This window comes from Podarcis raffonei, chromosome 1 (genome assembly GCF_027172205.1).
Source record: "Podarcis raffonei isolate rPodRaf1 chromosome 1, rPodRaf1.pri, whole genome shotgun sequence".
NCBI classification, from domain to species: Eukaryota; Metazoa; Chordata; class Lepidosauria; order Squamata; family Lacertidae; genus Podarcis; species Podarcis raffonei.
Window position 1 is genome coordinate 51,237,488 of NC_070602.1, and position 21,596 is coordinate 51,259,083.

The 21,596-nt window shown below is 45.5% G+C and overlaps 1 protein-coding gene across 3 annotated transcripts in view; it reads right to left on the reverse strand.

Moving 5' to 3' along the window:
* MAPK8IP1 (mitogen-activated protein kinase 8 interacting protein 1) overlaps positions 1-21,596 on the reverse strand; it is a 59,304-nt gene that overhangs the window by 15,351 nt on the left and 22,357 nt on the right. For all 3 annotated transcript variants that reach the window (XM_053387320.1, XM_053387315.1, XM_053387317.1), the window contains exons 2-3: positions 19,724-19,829; positions 9,582-9,815 (exon numbers count right to left, since the gene is read on the reverse strand). In XM_053387320.1, coding sequence (XP_053243295.1) covers positions 9,582-9,743 — 162 coding nt within the window. In that variant the 5' untranslated portion in view covers positions 9,744-9,815; positions 19,724-19,829. The remainder of the gene's footprint in view (positions 1-9,581; positions 9,816-19,723; positions 19,830-21,596) is intronic.

Sequence of the window (21,596 nt, forward strand, 5' to 3'; positions counted from 1 at the left end):
CTGACTGCTGTTTGTTCCGATTCAGCGCTGAATCACAGGTTTTCCCAGGGGTAAGTGGCAGGGCAAACGTAAATGTGGATGAGCCATTGTTCCCAATAGTCAAAGAATTTCAGGCATTCTAACACGCTGCTGCCACAATGGGCTGAGCTGCATTTTACAGCGTAGCTCCTGGCATTTCTCCATCCCCTCCAAAGCAGCAGCCCAGAGTGAGTCAAGGTGGTGCTCTGCAGAGGTTGCTGGATGACAACTCCTATTATCTCTTATCGCTTAGCCATGTTAGTTGAATGATGAGACTTGGGAGTCCCAACAACATCTGGAAGGCACCATGTTCGCTATCAATCCGGTAGCCAATTAATCAGGATATCCATTGTATCCATTGTATTTCACAAAGAGATCCTATCAAAAATAATATTATTACTTGGATAAGGCCATGGAGCAAGACATTCACTGGAGTACCAGACATTAAAGCACACTTTTATGAGAAGGGTGTATGCTTTTTAAAGGTGCACAACCTATGAAGCATAGAATCCTATAATTCTAGAGTTGAAAAGGAGCCAAGGGCCATGTTGTCCAACCCCCTGCAATGCAGGAATCACAGCTAAAGAATCCCTGACAGATGGCCACCCAACCTCTGTTTACAAATCTCCAATGAAGGAGAGTCGTCCACCTGTTGAGACAGCTCTTACTGTGAGAAAGTTTCTCCTTATGTTTAGTTGAAATCGCCTTGTAATCTGAATCCATCAGTTTGAGTCCCCCTGGTAGCAGTAGAAAACAATTTTGCTCCATCATCCATGTGACAGCCCTTCAGATATTTGAATATCGCTATCATAATTCCTTGGCTATCATGAATTAAAGGATTCTGGAAAGCCTGTGCCCAGTGATGCTGCCATGTGCTGTGTCAGAGGCAAGCAGGGTCACTCCCCTAACCCATCTCTAGCTGCTTCCGCCCCTTTTGTGTCTCTCAGGGAGCTACTCCCAGAGGCTGCTTTGGCTCACCCACTCGGGCTTCAGCCCTGGTACCACCAGACTCTCTGCCCATCTCTCTACCAGGGAAGTCCTTGCTTTCCCAGGGCAGAGGTGGAGGAGAATGTTACAGGAAGCAGCTTCAGGAAAGGCTCTTCCTCTGCTGCTAAGTTAAAAAGCACTGTCTCCTGCAAAAGGGTATCTTAAACAGGCCCCCAGGGCCTCACAGGCCAAGCAGAAGGAAGGTGTACATTGAACGCTAAGCTTGTAGAACGGCAGCATATAACATTTCTAAATGGATTCAAGTAAGAAAACTACTATATGTACAATGGGAGAGGCAGGGGCAAGGAAATATACTTGCACCAATGGTTAACAAAAGGCATGCATACTTTCTGAACAAAAACAATGGACGTAAAAGCAAACTTCTGATGGACTCCAGAACAACACCCTCAAATTTCTCTACAAGCCATTTAATGTGTCCCCTTGTTCATTTGCTGCTCCCAGTTGCCATTTTGCTGTATTTGCTGAAATTAGATTATTATTTTTTCTATGTTAAATTATTTCCTCAGCTGCATTTGCCCAAGCCTAACTTCCTCCTGCAGCCCTTTGGAAGCCTTCATTTGCTCCTCCCAATATCCCCCCAAAATAAAACTAAACCTGCAGCTAGAAGTTTCCTAGGCCTTGGAGACTTAAAGCATTGTTTCCTAGCCACTTTGTTTGCCTGGCGTGCTGCTGGATTTCAGTACGAAAGAAATGCCCCGGGACCTGCATGAAGCAGTACATAGAGGCAGAAAGAGAAGGGAGGGCAGTGGGATATACTGTCCCAAGAGACTGTCCTCTCTGCAGCCAATGAAAGAGAGAGGCTGCCACTAGCTGCCAACATAGCTTTGAAAGCTGCTCTTGTGCTGGGGCAAAGGAGCCCATGTCCCCATCTGCCTCTGCGTGGCTCCCGGTGGCAACTGTACAGGCTTCAAGCTGCCTCAACAGCAACCATTTCTGCCAATGCATGTCCAGAGGAGGAGCTAGCAGAAAAGGAAGCAGCTTCTCCCGCAACACACACACACACACACACACACACACACACACACACACTTCAGATGACCAGAGAATGGGATTATGAGATCATACACTTGTGACAGGAATCAACAGAGTTCTTTGGAGGCATTATGCAACCATCTCAATATGGTGATTGAGGGCATTCTGCATGATGTGCCACAGACAAAAGACTTGAAGCTCTCATAATCTGGAGAGGGGTAGGGCTCCCTGTTCCTGAAGAGCTTGTAACATAGTTATTCCTCCACCCATGATACTTGACACTAGTGGTACAAGGTCCTTCACTCAGACTGGCCTTGCTGACTCTGCAATTTCTGCTGCAGCTTGTTGGGTGTGTTTGGAGATAGGAACATTGGCCAAGAGTTGCTGGAAGAAGACACGGCGTCTGGTTTCATGAGAGGGAATTACTAAGAGGGGAATCACATTCAGCGCAAGAGCAGTGCTGTAAAGTCTGAGGGAAAGGGATGAGCTGGAAGCTGGACGCTTATCCTTATGCCCTTTTGACAATCCAGTTGCTCTGCACTGCAACACAGTGATGCTTCTGATGCAGTGTCAAAAGATCCTTACTGCACCAGGACATTTTGACACACTGCCCAGCAAGCATACTCCTTTGGAGCAACTGAGTGTCTCTAGCAGGGAGAGAGATTTGGATTTAATGGTACAATTATCAATGGTAGCTGACATGAGATAAAGTCTATGAAACACCACACAGGGAACGCTGGAGATAAAACTTTGCACATACATTAGAAAACAAAGATATCTGTTGTGATCTTTCCGATTTATTAGATTACTTGAAAGGGACTTTGGAGGAGACAAATGCAGCATCCAAGAATTGCAATGTAGGAGGTGAACATATGATTATTATTAATGTGAAAAGGGGACTGTAATGAGAATGAGCAATTCTAGCCGACTGAGAAAGAAACCTCTGTATGAACACACCTTTCATCTGATGTTTCCTTAGGGCTTCTTCTCTCTGCCATATGTGAAGCAGCAACCATCATTCGCTTCAGACAAAGGTGGACCCTTTTCCAGGCTTTCTCTAACTTATTTGACCCTGTCTTCATTAGCCTTAATTCTTCATTTTATACTACAGTTTCACTGGTATTATTATTATTATTACTAATTATTATTTATTTTATTTATATACTGCCCTTTACCTGGAGGTCTTAGGGAGGTTCACAGAACAAATATGCTGTATTTTTGTTTCAATAATTTTTTTTAAGTTGCGTACTGCTTTGAGATTTTAAAAATATTAAGCAGTTTCTAAATGCTTTAACATAATAAAATAAAACATGCTTTCTTATAGCAGAACCAATCTGACTGGTGCCATGGAATCAGGGAAATTATTGTTAATTCTAAAAATGTACTAAACAGGTGCAGGTACAGTACAGAAGACAGCAAAGATATAAACGTGTTAAGAACACATTCCTTTTTATTGGATGCTGGGACGATAAGCATATCAGCAATATTGGCCCATAAAGTGTGTAAACAAGGTTAAAGGATAGATCTAAATAAATGAATGAAATTGGAACTAGGATTTCTCTCCACAGGATTATTTCAGCACCAACTGCCATGCCTGAAAGTATTTTGTCTGAACAGATCAGTCATACGTATTGCTGACTGATGATGCTATGTCCGGAAGCCAGATCTGGGGAAGTCTCATGAATGCAGAGCAATGCACTGGAACTAGCTTTGAAATGCCACAGTTTGGACCATGGCTGTTTCTATGTCTCCTTGCCAAAATTAATGTCATATTCCTCCAACCCATGTGTGAAGAAGAAAACGGTAGATGGCAAAGTGAGACTCTGCCCAGATCAGAATAAGATCTTGTGATCTGCGTTACAGCTCTTATAGGCCTTTTCAGGAAATTCCAGGCCTGAAAGGGTTACTTGCAGACTCCAGCTCTCAGTGCCAGCCTTTGCACACCCCCCCCATCAGATATATAGCTGGACTGACAGAGCAGCAGAAATAGCTTGGAGAGAGGTCTGCTGCTGACATAGCTAAGTGCCCTGGAAACTCCTGCCTGTTCCTTTGGAAACGGACAATCTTAGCATCCAGATTTTGCCATTATTGTTGCTCCTGAACAGGCAAAACCAACAGGATAAAAGGAGAGTTTAAGTCAGTCTGGAGACATATTCAGCTTTCCCTCTCAGGGAAAAGTACATTAAAACAGCAAGTCAAGGCACCCACAGAGCCCGCTCAGGGCAGCCTGGCTGAGGAAGAGCCCATGACGTAAATTGCCACCTTTATTATCTGGGAAATTACTCATTTCTGTTGGCTCTTCCTGGCACTAGGTGTATGGGGAGGGGAGCAAGTGAGATCACCGCTTACTCCAGGCCATATTTAACTTCTATGAATATTACTCACCTAGTTCATAAACACCCCTACAGCTATTTAATTTTCATTATTCTCCCAACACCTATGGCTGCTTGTACCTGCCATACATAGCCTTCTGTGAATTCTTCTACCTATCCACTCCCACATGCAGAAGCGAAACACGGACAAGTCAAAATCACTCATCACACTCACACCTGTGAGGACTGCCCTCCCCACACAACCCTCTTCCTGCACCCACACTTGAAACTCCTTCTTCAAGGGAAGAGTTGGAATCAGAAAGCATTTCTTAGCTAGTAGGAGAGTGGGGGACTCACCTTAGAGGACTGCATTATGTTTTTGGCCTGCCTTGGCCTAAAAAAACCCCTTTTTCTCACACACTCTCAGTGAGCAGCATCATAACCCTCACCACCCTGCTGTTTTTGCTCCCCAAGACCACTCTCATTCTCCTGCGGCAGTAAGCTTATATTAACATTACTCTGGTGATTCAGCATCTTGGACTGGAAATCCCACCTCCCCTCTATTGAAAAGAAATAAATATAATACATCAGTATGAGGGATAGTATGCATGCACAATCTGCAAGAATAGTATTTTTGTCTCCTTTAAACATACTGTCTTTCTGGCCCAACACCAGGGGCAGACCTTTGAACCCCATCCCAAGATCAAGAGGTTTCTGGAAAAGGAGATTGTGCTTTTGTGGACAACAACAACAGTTGTTGCCTCAGTCTGGTGCTGTACCAAGTACCCAGGCAGGCCCACCCAGCTCATTCACCCAAGTCTTGGTAAAGCAAGCCAGATCAGCTCCTTCATCCATCATGAAGGGATCAGTCAGATTAGTCCCTTCATCAGCCCCTATACCAGGGGAGGTGGATCCCTGTTGGTTCTCCTGGATCTCTCAGCAGCTTTAGATACCAGAGACCATGGTATCTTCCTGGAGCAGCCCTGCAAACTGAGAGTTGGGAGCACTGTACTGTGATGGTTCTGCTATCTGCAGAGTAATTTTTGGGTCATCATCAAGCACCTACCTTGTTCCCCCACACTTTTTAAACACAAATGAAACTGCTAGGTGAGAAGATCCAGTCATTTGTGGATGGCACCCAGCTCTATTTGTTTATACCATCTGAGTCAGGTGAAGCCCAAAGTCTGGCAGCCGTCAAGGGCTGGATGAGAACCAATAAACTGGAGCTGAATCCTGACAAGATGGGAGGTGATTCCTATGTCCAGGAACAGGGTAAGCAACTGGTTCTTGAGGGATTCACACTCACTGATATGGAGCAGGCAGTGCTCCTTGATTCTAAGTTGAGACTGGATGTCCAGGAAGGCAAGGTATGAACATGCCCAGCCAGGGCTTCCACCTTGACCCCATAATTGAGGGACCCCAGGGCCCCGTGACATCAGCATGCCCCATGGTGTGCTTGTAGTGTGCGCACACGCCTCGCGGTGTGCTGGTGTCACTCGCGCATGCCCCAAGGTGTGGGCACCCCGTGACTTGAGTGCATGATGCAAGCACACCCCATAGTGTGCATGCGTGTCACCACAGAATTTTGTGGGGTCCTGGTCCTTCCATCAGAAATACTGGGGGAGCTTGTCCCCCCCCCGGCACCTATGCGCCCCGCCACAGCTGGTTCACCACCTATGGCTGTTCCTGAACTGGGATAACTTAACTACCGTTATTCATGCTCTGGTAGACTACTGACTGAATTACTGCAATGCCCTCGACACGGGGCTGCCCTCGAAGAGGGTCCAGAAGCTACAGATAGTGCAAAATGCAACAGCTCAGCAGCTGTATGGGATCCCAAAGTGGAGACAACTATTATTTGGGAATTGCACTGGGTGCCTGTATACTATCAATACTTGTTAGGGCACCTTTCCCAGTAGGTCCTGCTCAAGGATTAATCTTTCACCCAGCATTGTGGTCTTCATCATAATGGCTGTCTCCGCAGGTGCATCTGCTGTGAAAATTCAAACACGGCTATTCTTCAATCTCATCTTGTTTGGTTCTAAGACAGAGCTCAAAACTGCTGGCATTGAGTGCTAAAGCCAACAAATGGGGTATCTCTTGCAGAAATTTCAGGGTACAGTCGAGTTACACATGGTCCTGGGCGCCAGAGGGAATGTTGCAGGGTGCATGAGACTATGACAGTAGGTGTTTTCCAATTTTACTCTCCTATGGAAGTTGGAGGCGCAGCTATGATGAGAGTGGCTTTGGCCCACCTGGTACTTTCCAGGTATTCTGGACTACAAGTCCCATCAGCCCCAGCCAGTATGGCCAAGGTGGGAGTTACACCAGGTTGGCAAGATAAGAGGGCTCTATCCTTGTCCCCTTTTCCTCCAGCCCAAGCCGTTCAGCTCTTCAGCTGGAGCTTTAATAGCCTCTATTGTCAATTGCATAATGGTACCAATTCCCAGCCCCCACCTACACAGAGAGAGAGAGAGAGACATGCAGTCTTCACCATCTGCTGCACGGAGCAGCACCTGCCTTTCGGTGCACTTTCCATTGCTAACGTCACTGGGAAAATCTTCTTATATAGTAAGTGGAGCCAATATCCCAGAACAGCATACGATTAAAAATAGCCTCTTGTTGCATGTGGAACCCTACTTGCTTTATAGACTAAACAACAAAGAGGCAGATAAAGAGATTGCAGGTGGCTAGCCTGCAAACAGTTACGGCACGGAGCGCTGAAATCTACACTCCTGCTCTCGGATGGAGGAGGGATGCTGCAGATATAGGGAAGTTAAAAACTCTTTCCAGTATCACGCAACACAGCCAAAATGGACTGCTCACACATTTCCTATTACTTCTAATAAATGCTCCCTTTTGAATACTTTCAGCAAGTTCTCTTCCCACTTCCTGGTAAAATTGCTTCCCATCGCAAGTACTCTTCCTTACACCACCATCGAATCATAGTTGGAAGGGACCCCAAGGGCCATCTAGTCCAACCCTCTACATGCAGAAACATGCAGGTGGCCCTTATGGGGATCAAACCCACAGCCTTGGCATTATCAGCACCATGATCTAGCCATCAGAGCTAACTGGAGTACAGTGGTACCCCGCAATACGAACGCCTCGGAAGACGAAAAACTCGCTACACGAAGGAGTTTTTCGTTTTCTTAGCCGCTTCGCAAGACGCATTTCCCTATGGGCTTGCTTCGCAAAACGAAGCTTGCCCCGCAAGCTCAGGGGATAGCGGGGAAGGGCAGCGCGTCTTCCCCGCTGTCCCCGGACCTCTTTTGAAGCAAGGGGCGGCGGGGAGAAGATCCCTTCTCCCCGTTGCCAGCCCCGCAATCTCCGGGGACAGAGGGGAAGGCACGCGCGCCTTCCCCTCTCTCCCCGGACCCCTTTTGAACCAAGGGACAGCAACGGGGAGAAGCGATTCTCCCCGCTGCCCCTTCCCTTGCTTTAAACAGGTCCGGGGACAGAGGGGAAGGCGCTCGCGCCTTCCCCTCTGTCCCCGGAGATTGCGGGGCAGGCAATGGGGAGAAGCAATCTTCTCCCCGCTGCCCCTTGCTTTAAAACAAGTCCGGGGACAGAGGGGAAGGTGCGGGGCGCTTCCCCTCTGTCCCCGGACGGTCTCCATAGGAACGCATTGATTGATTTTCAATGCATTCCTATGGGAAACCGTGCTTCGCAAGACGAAAAACTCGCAAGAAGAAATTTTGCGGAACGAATTAATTTCGTCTTGCGAGGCACCACTGTATTTTGTTTCCTTTAATGTAATGAAGTGTGGTACAGTCTGCTAATGCTACTATAATTCCATTAGTCTTTAAGGTGCTGCAGGATTCTTTGTGTTTACTTTAACAGATTAACATGGCTGCCCCTCTGTAATTTTGGTTCTTCTGTGCCCACACTGTTTTTTTCTGAGCAAATCCCCTTTGAACTACTACTAAGTTATTCTGACCAGTATCCCCAGGTAGGCGTCTAATCTTGTTCAGGGGATATATCTTTCCTGACCATGGTTCCTAGGACGCAACAGGTTATAGACAACTCTGGCGTGGCCAAAGATGGCGTTACAATTCTCTGGGCCAAGTCCAGAATCTTGATGCTTTTTAGAGCTTCATTCCTTAGGCACGAACCAATGCACAATTCTATAGCCATTCAACAGAAGAGAAGGTCACCATGGACTGAATGCATTATAAACCATTTCGACGCAGGATAAATTAAACAACAAGGCACCAGTATACATGCCAAGAATTTCTAAAGGAAACTTGGCATTTATCATTTGCATGACTCATTTGAGGACGGGAATGCACAGAAGAGATGTTGTGGAACGGTTTGATATTTCCCAGGCAAAAGGATACGGAAGTGTTAACTTCCTTACCTGGGGGTAAGCCCCACTGAGCATGCAGGAGCATGAGCTGTTCCTTTCTTTCTTTCCACCCACACCCGCTTGCACACACAAACACTGCACATAGCCTCCCTTCATCAGCAGAGCTGTTATCCCAGCCAAACGTCTCCCGGTAAAGGGATTAACCACTTCCAGGATGTTATCCCTATGGTCTCATTTCTGGGGAGGTAATTCTTGCTTCCCCAAAACGGTGTCCATTCCAAAATGGATTCCCTGCCTTCTTAACTCACTAAAACTTATTCTAATCCACAGTCTGTCAGCTATCAGACTCAGAACATATTTTGAACAGAAATAATGTTAAACTCTGAGCATGTTCAGAGTACATTCCTCTCACAGCTAACAGGTTCCCCCTCTCTCCACACACATGTGCACACACCACACAATCTTGGGATTGTACAGCAGCATTTCCTACTTAAAGACTATAACGTCTACAGTGGTTTGAGCCCCAGAACATCTCAATTCAGAAATCAAGCGCTGAAACCCAGTCTCCCCACCCCTGCCACCTTCTAATCCCAGAATCTACCATTGACTCTCACAATCTTTATGGAAAGATAAAGCATGCAGAGCTCCAAGACACCCCAAAGGCTCTCCCCACCAATTAGAGCACATTCTTGCCCATAAGCAACACAACTATTGGGGGGGGGGAATGTGAGGTTTGAGTTCAGGGAGGTGAACATGCTTTCTTTGCTTTGCAGACAGTGACTTATTTCTGCAGGGGGAAACTATCAGCTCTCCTCTTCTGCTTGACAGTGACTGAGAACGATCACAGAGCAATCCAAAACACGTCTATTCAGATCTACGACACAGTGCTTGTCTTATTCCTGCCCTGCCCTCTCCTGCAGATCCCTACCCACCTCACCCCCTTTCTTGCTCGAGGGACTCACCTGCGTCCGAGGCACCTGTGGGAAGAGATTGAGTGTCGTGGGCCGCTTGGGTCTGTAGGTGTCCATGGTCACTGGCGGGGGCTCCTTCTTGATCGGCTCAGGAGCCGTCCCTTCGTCGCCTGGGGTATCCCCAGTAGCATCAATCAGGTCTAGCTGAAGCATCTCTGCCTGGAGCCGGCTGGCCTCCCCTCCACCCACTCCCAGAACGCCACTGGTCTGCAGATTCACATGGCTCTGCCAGGATATAAAACAGGGACGGAGGGAGGGAGAGAGGGAGGGAGAGAAAGAATGAGAGCAGTAATAAGGCTAGGAAGCGGAGGAGGGTGGGTCAGGCAGTCGCAATTCATCAGCAGCAACCATCTCCTTGTGAAAGGGCATCAAAGCTCCAAATCAAAGCCACCTAGAAGAGAAGCTGTCGACTTGTCACCGTATCAAAAGCTCTTACAAACCACTCCTCACAGCAGCCCTAACAAATAATTGGGACACCGTACTCCCACCCCCTCTGTTTACTGTGTAACAGATAATTTCTGCAGGACAAAGTTGGGGAAATACAGATAAAAAATCTCAGCTAGTAAACCTGTGCCTGCACTTTGGGATGCAGGTGGAGGCTCACGTGATGAGACTGCTTCTTCATCCAAAGAACCCCTGAGTAAAGAAAACTAGATATTGAGGAAAGGGTTCTGACGTAGCCTTCTCAGTCCTCTGCTTGGTTTTCTGTATGCAGAGATTGGGTGCAATCGCCAAAGTCTTTTTTTCCTGGACACTTGCCCCCTTTCCACCCCCTTTTTAATTTTTAAAAATAAATTTGCCAAGCAAATACAGCAGAATGTTCACAAGTTTAAAGTGCATACTGTATACAATGAGGGAGTCATTCGACCATGAACCTCCTTGCTCATGTGAAATCTTTTAAACTGAGGCTACTTGCCAGACTTCTGACTTACCGATAACCTAGGATGCCCAAACAAAAAGTTTTCCAAAATTTAGCTACAGATGCTCTTGCTATTCTGTCACAATTCTAGCAACTAAGCAACCCAAACTTGGGTTTTGGGTAGATTAGGAAGGGGAAAGCTGTAACCTTCTAGATGCTCCAACTCCCATCAAGGATGTAAGCCAGAAACATTTGGAGGGTCATAGATTCCCTACCCCTGGTGCAGAGGGCAAGTTCTAGAAAAACAAAAAACTGATCCTGACCTCAGCTGCCACCTACTGGAGAGTGCCTAGTAGTTCTATATTTAATCAATCAATGTACAGTCGTACCTTTGAAGTCAAACGGAATCCGTTCCAGAAGTCCATTCAACTTCCAAAATGTTTGGAAACCAAAGCACAGCTTCTGATTGGCTGCAGGAAGCTCCTGCAGCCAATCAGAAGCCGTGGAAGCCCCGTTGGATGTTCGGGTTCCAAAGAACGTTCGCAAGCCGGAACACTCACTTCTGAGTTTGTGGCGTTTGGGAGCCAAAACGTTTGAGTCACAAGGCATTCGGGATCCAAGGTACGACTGTATTAATTTCCTATACCATCCTTCATCTGGCAATCACAGGGCAGTTCGCAAGATAAAAATACAAAATAAGAACACCAAATTCATAATAAAACCAAGAGAAGCCAGTAACTCCTCCTCCCACAAACACATTTAAAGGGCCACAGAATGTTAATCAGCCAAAGGCCTGGTTATAGAGAAACGCTTTCGCTTGGCGACCAATGATATGTCATGAAGATGCCAGGCGAGTCTCCCGGGGTGAGCATTCCACAAACGCAGAAAAGGCCTGTTCTTGTGTTGACACCACCTGGAACTTCCATGGAGCAGGCACACGAAGACGGGCCTCAGATGAGGAGCACGGGATCCAAATTAGTTCATATGGGGAAAGGCGGTCCTTGAGGTATTGCGGTCCTAAGCTGTTTAAGGCTTTATAAGCAAAAAACATCACTTTGAATTGGGCCTGGAAACTAATTGGCAGCCAGTGCAGTCGGGCCAGGATTGGCGTAATATGCTCAAACTGTCTTGCCCCAATGAGGAACCTGGCTGTCAAATTCTTCACCAGCTGAAGTTTCTGAACAGTCTTCAGAGGCAGCCCAACACGTTGCAGTAATCTAATGAATACGAATAGCTTAAGGAAGTAACGCCAAGGCAATTTGAGCATGGCAATTTTTCCTAACTCTTGTTAGAACTCATAAGGAATTCAGTGGTAAGCAAAACCAAATCCCCAAAGTGTCTCCACCGAAGTGCCTATGGATCATTCTGAAAATGTAAATATTATGCACTGGGTCGCTCTATGACACAGGAAATAGCTTTCTCAATGCCTTTCTGTGGTAAATAAGGAATCTTTAAGTCTTTAAGGTAACAAGAGCTTTAAGTTAAAAAGAAAGAAACCATTTGTACAGCTGTACAACCATTTTTTAAAAGCCCCAGAGTGTCTTAAAACCAAAGAGCTGAAAGGAGACAAAGATACACTGATTTTAACTCCTTGGTGCCAAACATACCCAGACTACCACCCGTACACTTCATCTCCTGACACTGTTCAGAACACATAAGGTGGCAGATGAAGGGAGCATGTGCTCCACAGAAAAGTCTGTGCAGAACACATAGATCCAGGTAATTCAAGCAAGTGAGCCAAGCCCCATAATATGCTGGAAGACAATCCCGCTCCTTCTGGGTCAATAGCCACACTGATCTTGAGGGAAATTTCTTTCTATCATCAATATGTTTACTAGCTAAGAAATGAGCCAAAGCTATCCGCCACATATTCCTAAAGACCACTTGCTGCACTGCAAAGCTATAGCCACACAATGGCTTCATTTGCATATAGTGCTCAACCAAACCATGGTTTTAGAGAGCACAAGAAAATGTGCAGGTACCTAGAAAGAAAAGCCTGGCTGCTTCACTTCTCCCCTGATCCTCCTCCTCCTGCTGCGTTATCCTGAGTTAATTCACAGACTCATGATTTGTCTCCCCCAAACACTCTTAGGAAGCAAGGCTGACAACTTAAAAGCTCTTGGTACGCTTGGGGTTCCCCATGCAAAAAGAGATTTTAAGCTCTTGGCCTTCCTTCTCAGCAAGGCCCACTCTGGCTCTGGGAATGATAGGGAAGCTCTCACAAAATCTTGCAGGACATCCCACAAGCTCTTGTGGGAGAAACTCCACCCTGCCTGTGTATAGGTGAAATTGCACATGTTAAATGTGTGTAAGATGCAGGCATACTATATACTACATAATCTCTCAAATTACAGAAGGGAAATCTGTGTGCCTTCCAGATGTTGTAGGACTCCAACTCCCATCATCCCTGGCTACTTTGCTAGCTGAGGCTGATGGAAGGTGGAGCCCAACATCCGGAGGCACACAGGTTCTCCATCCCTATTATAAATGCTTGCTTTTGTGCCATTCCCAGTTTGCCTTATGATGCACTTTTCTCTCAATTGCCCGGCCTTGATTTGTGATCCATTTTCTAGATTTATGTTCTTCGTAAGTATAGATTTAATAATATGCAGCTCACTGAAGCTGCACTAAGAATTGCTGCATCATGATTTCCATGGACAACAGATCATTCAGACTTTTCTTTTTCTTCTCCTCCCTGGGGTTTAATGGCACAGCAAGGCCAACAAAATACTACAACTCAAGGTTCTTCGTGAACTTTTTTGTGTGTGCTTAGCCCTATCACTCTAGCTTCACCATCTTTCCATAGCACCATTTATCTTTAATCAGAATACAATTCTGAGTATTTTTCACTGAGAAAATCTCCTTATTTTTGCCTGAGTTCCTGATACTATGTTGGAATCATATCAGTGGAAAAGTTCAGTCTTTCCTCTACATAAGTAGATCCGAGTTCCATTCTCAGTTCTTCCTCCTCTTCCAAACCACTATTTATTCCTGATGATACAGCACACATCTTTAGAGCATTCATATGCATGAGCAGTCACCACTTGCCTCTGGGGAGCTGGGCTGGGGATCATCAAGCTGTCTACTTTACATGGTGCACTTAAGAATGGCAGGTGCACTATGAAGTAATAGACAGAGCAGCATCAAGTTCCTGTCTGGAGAGATCCATTATCCAGAAATGTTGGAGGCCTGGAAAGGAGTGTATTTGCCAAGAGAGGAGAACAGGCTATATGCAATAATGAATCGCTTTCAAAACTGCATTGTAATTATTTTGTGGTCCTTCCCGATTAACTGGTATAAACAAAACTGAAGGTTTAAAATGTGGCACAATGATTACCACTCCAGCATTTCACTTCTTTTCACTAGAATGGCAAACTATTCAAACTTACTTTGCACTGCAGTATGGCAGAGCAGCTCCTCAACCTCACAAACTAGCTTCCATTGTGGGAGGCAGTAAAACAATGTTAGACAAAACAAGGCCCTAAGAATTGGCAACTGTATAGCTTGATATGGGCAGTGCTCAGGATTATTTACCTATACATCCAGCTATAGCAGCAGTGGGGAACCTCTGAGATACCTCTCTCCATTGCTCCCCTCCTTTAAAGCCCATTTTTCCTAACCCACCTTCCCGAGCCTCAACTTGTCTCACGTGGATTTTTAAGAACACACATTTATACAGAGCAAAGCACACTGTTGAAAGTAGACAAAAGCGTACTGGTGCTAGCCATCCCTTTCAGCTCTGCTACTGCAACCGCAGAAGGTTATAAATTTCTAGTCAACCATTTGAAAACCTACCATCCCTTCCTCTGCCTGACACCGTCTGTCCCAATTCTGTTAGCATATGTTTCAGACAGCCATTCTGTCCCAAGTCTCCTTCAGAACATCTGTAGTGGGCTTGAACTCTGAAAGGGTGTCAAAGCAATGTGGCTCTAGTGCAGATGTCAGTGTGTGTTGAAACTAATCCATCAGCTGTCACATTCTGGCATTCAGGCTTACTGGGCATTTTAGCAAAGGGTTTTTCTTTGGCAAGATGATCACATGTAAGAATCTTAGGCTGTATACAACCAAAATTTTATTCTAGAATCAATGGAGACTGAATTGTTTTCCCTACATGGTTTTCCTTAGATAGACTGGGTTGTTTTCCCTACACAGTCCGCACACAAACCAGATATATCACGTATATATTTTGCCCCTGAAAAGTGCTCATTGGAAAACTGTCATTCTGAAAATAAAAGCTCATTGCAGTAAGGTGGTAATCACTATTTCCTTCTTCATTCACCTGGGGCAGGTGTAGAAAGGAAAAGCATGGATGATGTAATCAGGGAGAGGGTTTTAATATCAAGTAACCACAGCCACCCTAGTAAGATGGTAGTATCTAGAATCAATCTAGATTGAAAACAACATGTTGAGAGCAAACATGAACGATTCCAGATTGAGAAAAACACATTTGTGCTACAAGTAGGTTAGTGTGTGCGCAACCATAGGATCAGTCCTGGAAAGGAACCCAGTGGTCATCCAGTCTAACCCGCTACCAATGCAGGAACGGCACCACGACAACATCCCTCAGAGGTGGCTTTCTGGCCTCTGCTTCAAAGCTTCTAATGAAACGAGTCCACCAGCTTCTGTGGCAGCCTGTTCCACTGTCAGACAGCTTTAGTCAAAGAGATGGACAGATGGATGTGTCTTCCTAGCATGGACCCTGAGGGTTCTGGACCACACATGTTGGCTACATGCAACAAAACCCACACTTTGCAGAACAGCATCTATACTTTCCCTGGAGCACTTTTTTCAGGTCCTATCTCAGAGCAGAATTGTTTTGTTTGCATTCTTCCACGAGCTCTCTGGCATGCAAACTTCTGATTAAAGCAGCTATGACTGCGGCTGTGTATATGTACGTTTAAGCTTGGGTGCTCTTCTTGGTCAACAAATACAATATCTTAATTTTACCTTGCATGAACTTGCTCGGATGTGCTTTTCTAGCCTTCAGTTCTTGCTGAAATGTGTTGCTTTAAAGTCTTTAGTTCATGAATTTCCAGGCAGGGTTTGAGGCTGCTGACATCTGTTATTTGCACTCATGGAATCGTAGAATTGTGGAGTTGGAATGGTCATCGAGTCCAACCCCCTGCAATGCAGCACTCTTACAATTTTTTTAAAAAATGCAGCTCATGTCAGTTTCTTCCTATCTGATGTCTATTTCACTCTGAAGCAATGCAGGATGCCCTTTTCTATAAGCTACTCATGATCCATTTACATGAAGCTTAATTTGAGTTGGACCAAACCAAAGACTGGCCCCAGAATCATATGCAAGCACTCAGCCTTGGGCCTTGTGACATAAATATGAACAGTACCACTGAGCATGTGTGGAGAGCTTTCTTCTCAGTATTAACCCCCTGCTTTCAGAGAACAGGGCTGTCAGGCTGACCAGAACCACCCAGCACATCTTATTTAAGAAACTACCAGCGCTTTAGAGTGAAACAGACACTTCCCATACATAACGCAAGATGTTTCAAAATGCCATCTTCTACCCCATGCAATAGAAGTGCAGAACTAAATTCCATCAGACAAAAATGGGTGATGCCATGCTCCATAAGGTTACTCTTAATTGGTAGACGATGGAACAGGGCACAGCTTTGTTACAGCAAATGATCCTTCTATATAGCTTTCCTCTCTGCACTTGCCACCTGTTAGTCCAGAGAACATGCATTTTCTTTGAAAAGCTCTGAAGCAACAGAACTAATTGCTGTGGCTCCTGCTGAAGTGGCAACTTTGCCCATCCTCCTCCCTGGCAGCAGCAGCAGCAGCAGCAGCAGCAGCAGCAGCAGCAGCAGCAGCAGCAAACAGGCTTTAGTCTGTATCCCAGAGAAGATATGGGAGGAGGGCAGGTATTTGGACAGGTGGAACGGCAGGGCATGGAACAGCATTCCTTCCTGCTATGCTGGAAAAGGAATAGTCATAATAAGGCTTCTTTACTGCAACATTTGTGGTGGAAGAAGCACCAGAAGAATCTACAGCAGCTGCCCTTGTAAACAGAAACGTTATGCAGTACCCAGTCCAGCGATACAACTGTAAGGAGGTAGAAAACCCAACACACTCCCGAGTTTATGAGCAAGGCCCCATTATTTTCTGCAAATGGTGCTCTGATTTTGAATGACTACAGTCTGCACAATCAAAACTGATTTGAAACAATTACCATATTTTTCCATCTATAAGACGCCCCCATGTATAAGGTGCCCCCAATTTGGGTGGATTCCAATTTAAGAAAATGGGGGGAGATCTATCTGGGTGTAAGACACCCCCAAATTTTGGACATTATTTTTTAGGAAAAAAACATAGTCTTGTACATGGAAAAATACGGTACGTAGAAACCTCAGCTCAGGGTATTCAATCTCTCTCTCCCCCCCCCCACCATAAGTGATGCCCCTTGGGGGAATTTTTGACAGTTCCATATAAACCATTAAGTCATATTTTAGATTCTTTCAGAATTTTGTGTCTTAGGCTTTTTTTTTTTCCTGGCTGTGATCATTCTCTCTCCTTTTAGCTCCTTTCTCAGTATGTCTCTGCAAAGTGCCTGGATACACAACGTATTTGTTTTGATCAGTGTCCCTGTACTCTGCCCAGCTGTAACATAACCAGCGTTTATTCTTTAAAAATTACTTCTCATTTACAAAAAGAAAGAAAAGAAAAAAAAATCTCTTCTAGGTTTTCTATCCCTTTATTCTTCTTCAAGCACCTTTTTGAGCTTCATCTCAAAACTACGTGGCTCAGTCACAGCCAGCATGTTCCAAACGTTGAAGTTCAGAGTGGTTAATTGGAAGTCGCCCATTAAGTCCTTTCCCCCCGGAGCCTGAAATGTTCTGTATCTCATTTGTAGAGAACGCACTTCCTCTGGCGACAGAGAACCCTCTCAGCTTTTCTTTACATCTCCGCAGCTTTCTTCCCTCTAGCATGGCATACATAATAAATGCATCACACTTCTGCCTCTGTTGTCAGAAAACCATGCAGTTTTGAAACTCCACCATTTTACAATCTCCCGTGGCTTTCACAGACAGCTCAAATTGCCGTCTGAATCTTTCCCAACTTCTTCAACATGCAACCTTCAAGGCTGGTGGGAAAGATGTGCTTCTGTCAAGGGAGAGGTGCCAGAAAGGGGTGGGAAAAGCAATTTTATTTCCTCTGTTTCCCTTACTACAGGCATGGCCAAACTTGGCCCTCCAGATGTTTTTGGGACTACAACTCCCATCATCCCTAGTTAACAGGACCAGTGGTCAGGGATGATGGGAATTGTAGTCCCAAAACATCTGGATGGCCAAGTTTGGCCATGCCTGCCTTACTACTATTAGGAGCATAGAAACAGCCTTATACGGAGTCAGACCACTGGTCCATCTAGCTCAATACTGTCTACACTGATTGGCAGCATCTCCCCAGGGTCTCAGGCAGGGGTCTCTCCTAGCTTGACCTGGAGATGCCAGAGACTGAACCTGGAATCCTCTGCATGCAAAGCAGATCTGAGCTATGGCCCTTCCCCATGGTAGGTCCCATTCATGTTCTGGCAGGTTGAATGCTCTGGTGCCGGCAAAACCAGGAAGGCTGGTTGGGATCCTGGAGCAGGAATTACTTTTGTACCCAATGGGCTATCATGCCCCTCCCTTGCTGAGGCACATGATACAGTCCTGGATTATTTGGTTGTGTTTGCTTTCCATCAGCACTGCAGCGCTCGCGACATAGTACTGCTAGAGCCACTACCAAGTCACCCTGCAACCCTTGTGGGCTCATTTAAAGTGCATTTCAGCAGATTCAGATCTAAGGTGGTGCCTAACACACTGTGGTGGTACAAATCTCACATGGCCATTATATCTCCTTAAGTTTCCCATGAGGAAATGTTTCCATGGGAGGGAAAAACCCCAATCCAAACAGAAGGTGTCATCTACAAAACCATACTTTGGGTAGAATCACAAGTTCTTTCCAGACAACAGTTTTGATGCTCGGGTCTGTGTGATGTAAACATAGAGAAGAATGCCTCCAAGCATGTGCTGAGTTCCTTTCCTAATCACCAATTAACCATAACCACTTCACATATATCTGGGATTAGGAAGAAAGGCTTCTATACAAAAGGATTTGGCTGTCACTGAGGCTTGAACCTCTAGTGTTAGCAATTAGCTATGGGAATAATAATTTTATTGATTGGTTGGTTGGTTGGTTTCCCCAGCCACTCTGGGTGGATCCCAACAGAATATTAAAAACACAATAAAGCATCAAACATTAAACAATTCCCTAAACAAGAAATAAGAACCATCCATCATGTGCTATGGGAGTGTGAGAGGTGGGCATAAAAAGACATGCAAGATGCTCTGGAATAAAGGGAGGAGCTTTTAAAATGAAGCCTCATAAAAGGAAATGAACCTTCAGTACAATATAGACTGAAGGCTCTGCCAATCAAAAGTTGAGATTATTGCAGGATATCTAAGGATGATGCCAATTCCCATTTGCTTAGCAAAACTCTCCATACAAGATGTCCTTCATTTAAGCGCCCTCAGATCTCATAAATGCTGAGGAAAGTTTCTTGAAGGCTGAGAACAGTTAATACTTCATAGATCAAGTCCAACCCCCGCTGATCTGCAGCTGGGAATGAGTCCCAGTCTAGAGCCTCATGCAAGAAGGATTGCTTAATAAGCACACAATAGCAGCGGCACCTGCATTTGCTTCAGGCCTGGGTGCTCCTCCAGGTGCAGTCAAGACACAGTGCATTGCAGTGATATTGCCTCAGGGTGACCCAGACCCAGGATGCAGCATAAAGAGAACTGAACACTTAAATACAAACCACAGAGAGACAGGCGGACCATTACTGCCTGCCAGCTTCCCCCAACCAGCTGCTCTTTGGGTATTTTAAAGGACAACCCCCATCAGCCCCAGCCAGCACAGTGATGCACCAGATTGGGGAAGGCTGGTCTAAGGACGTCCAGAAAAGAATCATAAAAATGTCTGGTCCCCTACGGTAAGAACCAAACTAGTCCTCTTCTTGTACTGGGGAGAATGAGTAAGGCTTAAGCAGATCCAAAGGGTGGAGATAGAAGGGGGTTCAAATTGAGAAAGTACATCTCTCTCTCTCTCTCTCTCCCTCCCTCTGTGTGTGTGTGTGTGTGTGTGTGTGTGTGTGTGTGTGTGTAAATGGCTGTGGCCTGACCTGCAAAGAAACAATTACCGCATCCCTTACCTGCCTATTGGGTGGGAATGGGTGTTTCGTTAGCAGTAATTAAGGAAGCACTGATTTCCTTACCCGCGAGGCCAGACTGTCCTTGCAGTGCAGGCTGATTCCACACTCATCCGTGATTTCAGAGAGATCTTCATCCTCAAACTCCTCCAGGCTGATGTCATGGGTGAGCCTAAGTTAAGGCAAAGAGCGTGAGGTTATTCATCAAGGAAAGCTAGACAAAAAGGAAATACAACACACACGGTGATGCTTGGGGCAATGTTATAACCCCAGGCCTGGACCCAAAAAAGAGAAAAGGTTAATTGCCTGCCAAGCTAAATTAACAATTATATTAGATAATCCACTGAGTAGAGACTCCAAGGGAATTTTACCTTCTACTGTGCTGGTTATCTGAGAGTTTCCCTGATTCTTCTGTTCTTTGTGCTGCTGTATTTTCAACATTCCCTGCAGCCCTGAACACAGAGGCTGGTCTCACGTGGTGGTAGCTGGTGAGAGAGTTGGGGGAGGCACTATTTAGAGCCCCTCCTTTCCCAACACTAGGGCATACAAAAAGAAATAATGTTCTCAAAGATGTGCAGAAACATCAATTACTCCTTATACCAGGGATAGGAACCTGCGCACTGGCATCCAGCTCCCACCATCCCTGACCATGGACCCTGCTCATTGGGGCTGATAGGAGTTGGGAGTCCAACAACATTTGGGGAGCCAGAGATTCCCCAGCCTTTCCCTATGGGAGGGGTGTGTGGAAAGGCATGAGCTATCTATCTATCTATCTATCTATCTATCTATCTATCATCTACCTATCTATCTATCTATCTATCTATCTATCTATCTATCATCTATATCTATCATCTATCTATCTAATCTATCTATCTCTACCTACAACATACATACCTGTTGCTAACCAACCCAAATAATCAAAGTGATTACAGTGTCCCGTAACACACTTGTCTTTAGCACCATGAAGCTTTTTATTTTTAAACCCTCTCAAACCAAACCGCTACATTTGCTAAAATTGAAAGAACATATTTAAAGGCATTCTTTTTTTATATAAATGTTATATGAGTATAGGGGGGGAAAGGGTTTAAAGTTGGTTCAGCCCACAAGGCCAATGTTAATGGTTTAATTTGAGATGCAGCCCACTGCAACACAGAACGGGAAGCTATTTTCAGCAGCATAACTCAGACTTGAAAATGTGAAGAAATAACCTCTGGTCATGCAGAGAGGGCTCTTCACTACTGGGTAATCGCAACTAAGTCCCATATATCTGGGGTTAAGGAGACCACCTTCCAGGTTTGAGTGGTGTGTGCATGCCTGTGCTGGCAGGGTAGGAATAGAGTGTTGGTGGGGGGGAAAATGAGGTAAAACTTCAAAATGAAGCTTGATTTTCAAAAATATGATATATATTATATATCTAACAGAACCACCTCCCCCATCGGGGCCTGGTGATGACCCCAAGATCTCCCACAATGATTTTGCAAAGTTCTTTGCAGATAAAATCACTCAGAATCAGAAAGATGTAGACTCCACCGTGGGAGCAGGGCCAGAGCAGAAGAGTGCTAGGGTTCTGTCTGGTCATATTGTATGGGATCAATTCCAATCTGTTACCTCCGAGGATGTGGACAGGCTGCTTGGACGAGTGAAACTGACCACCTGTCTCCTTGATCCTTGCCCATCCTGGCTTATAAAAGCGGGAAGAGCTAGGCAATGGGCTCTGTGAGCTAGTGAATGCTTCCCTCTCTGGGGGAGCCTTCCCAGACCCGCTGAAAGAGGTGGTTATTAAACCGCTTCTTAAAAGCCATCTTTGGACCCGACCAGTATGGCCAACTATCACCCAGTCTCAAATCTTCCATTCTTGGGCAAGGTGATTGAGCGAGTGGTTGCTGAACAACTCCAGGCACGCCTAGAGGATGCAGACCATTTGGATCCAGTACGTTTC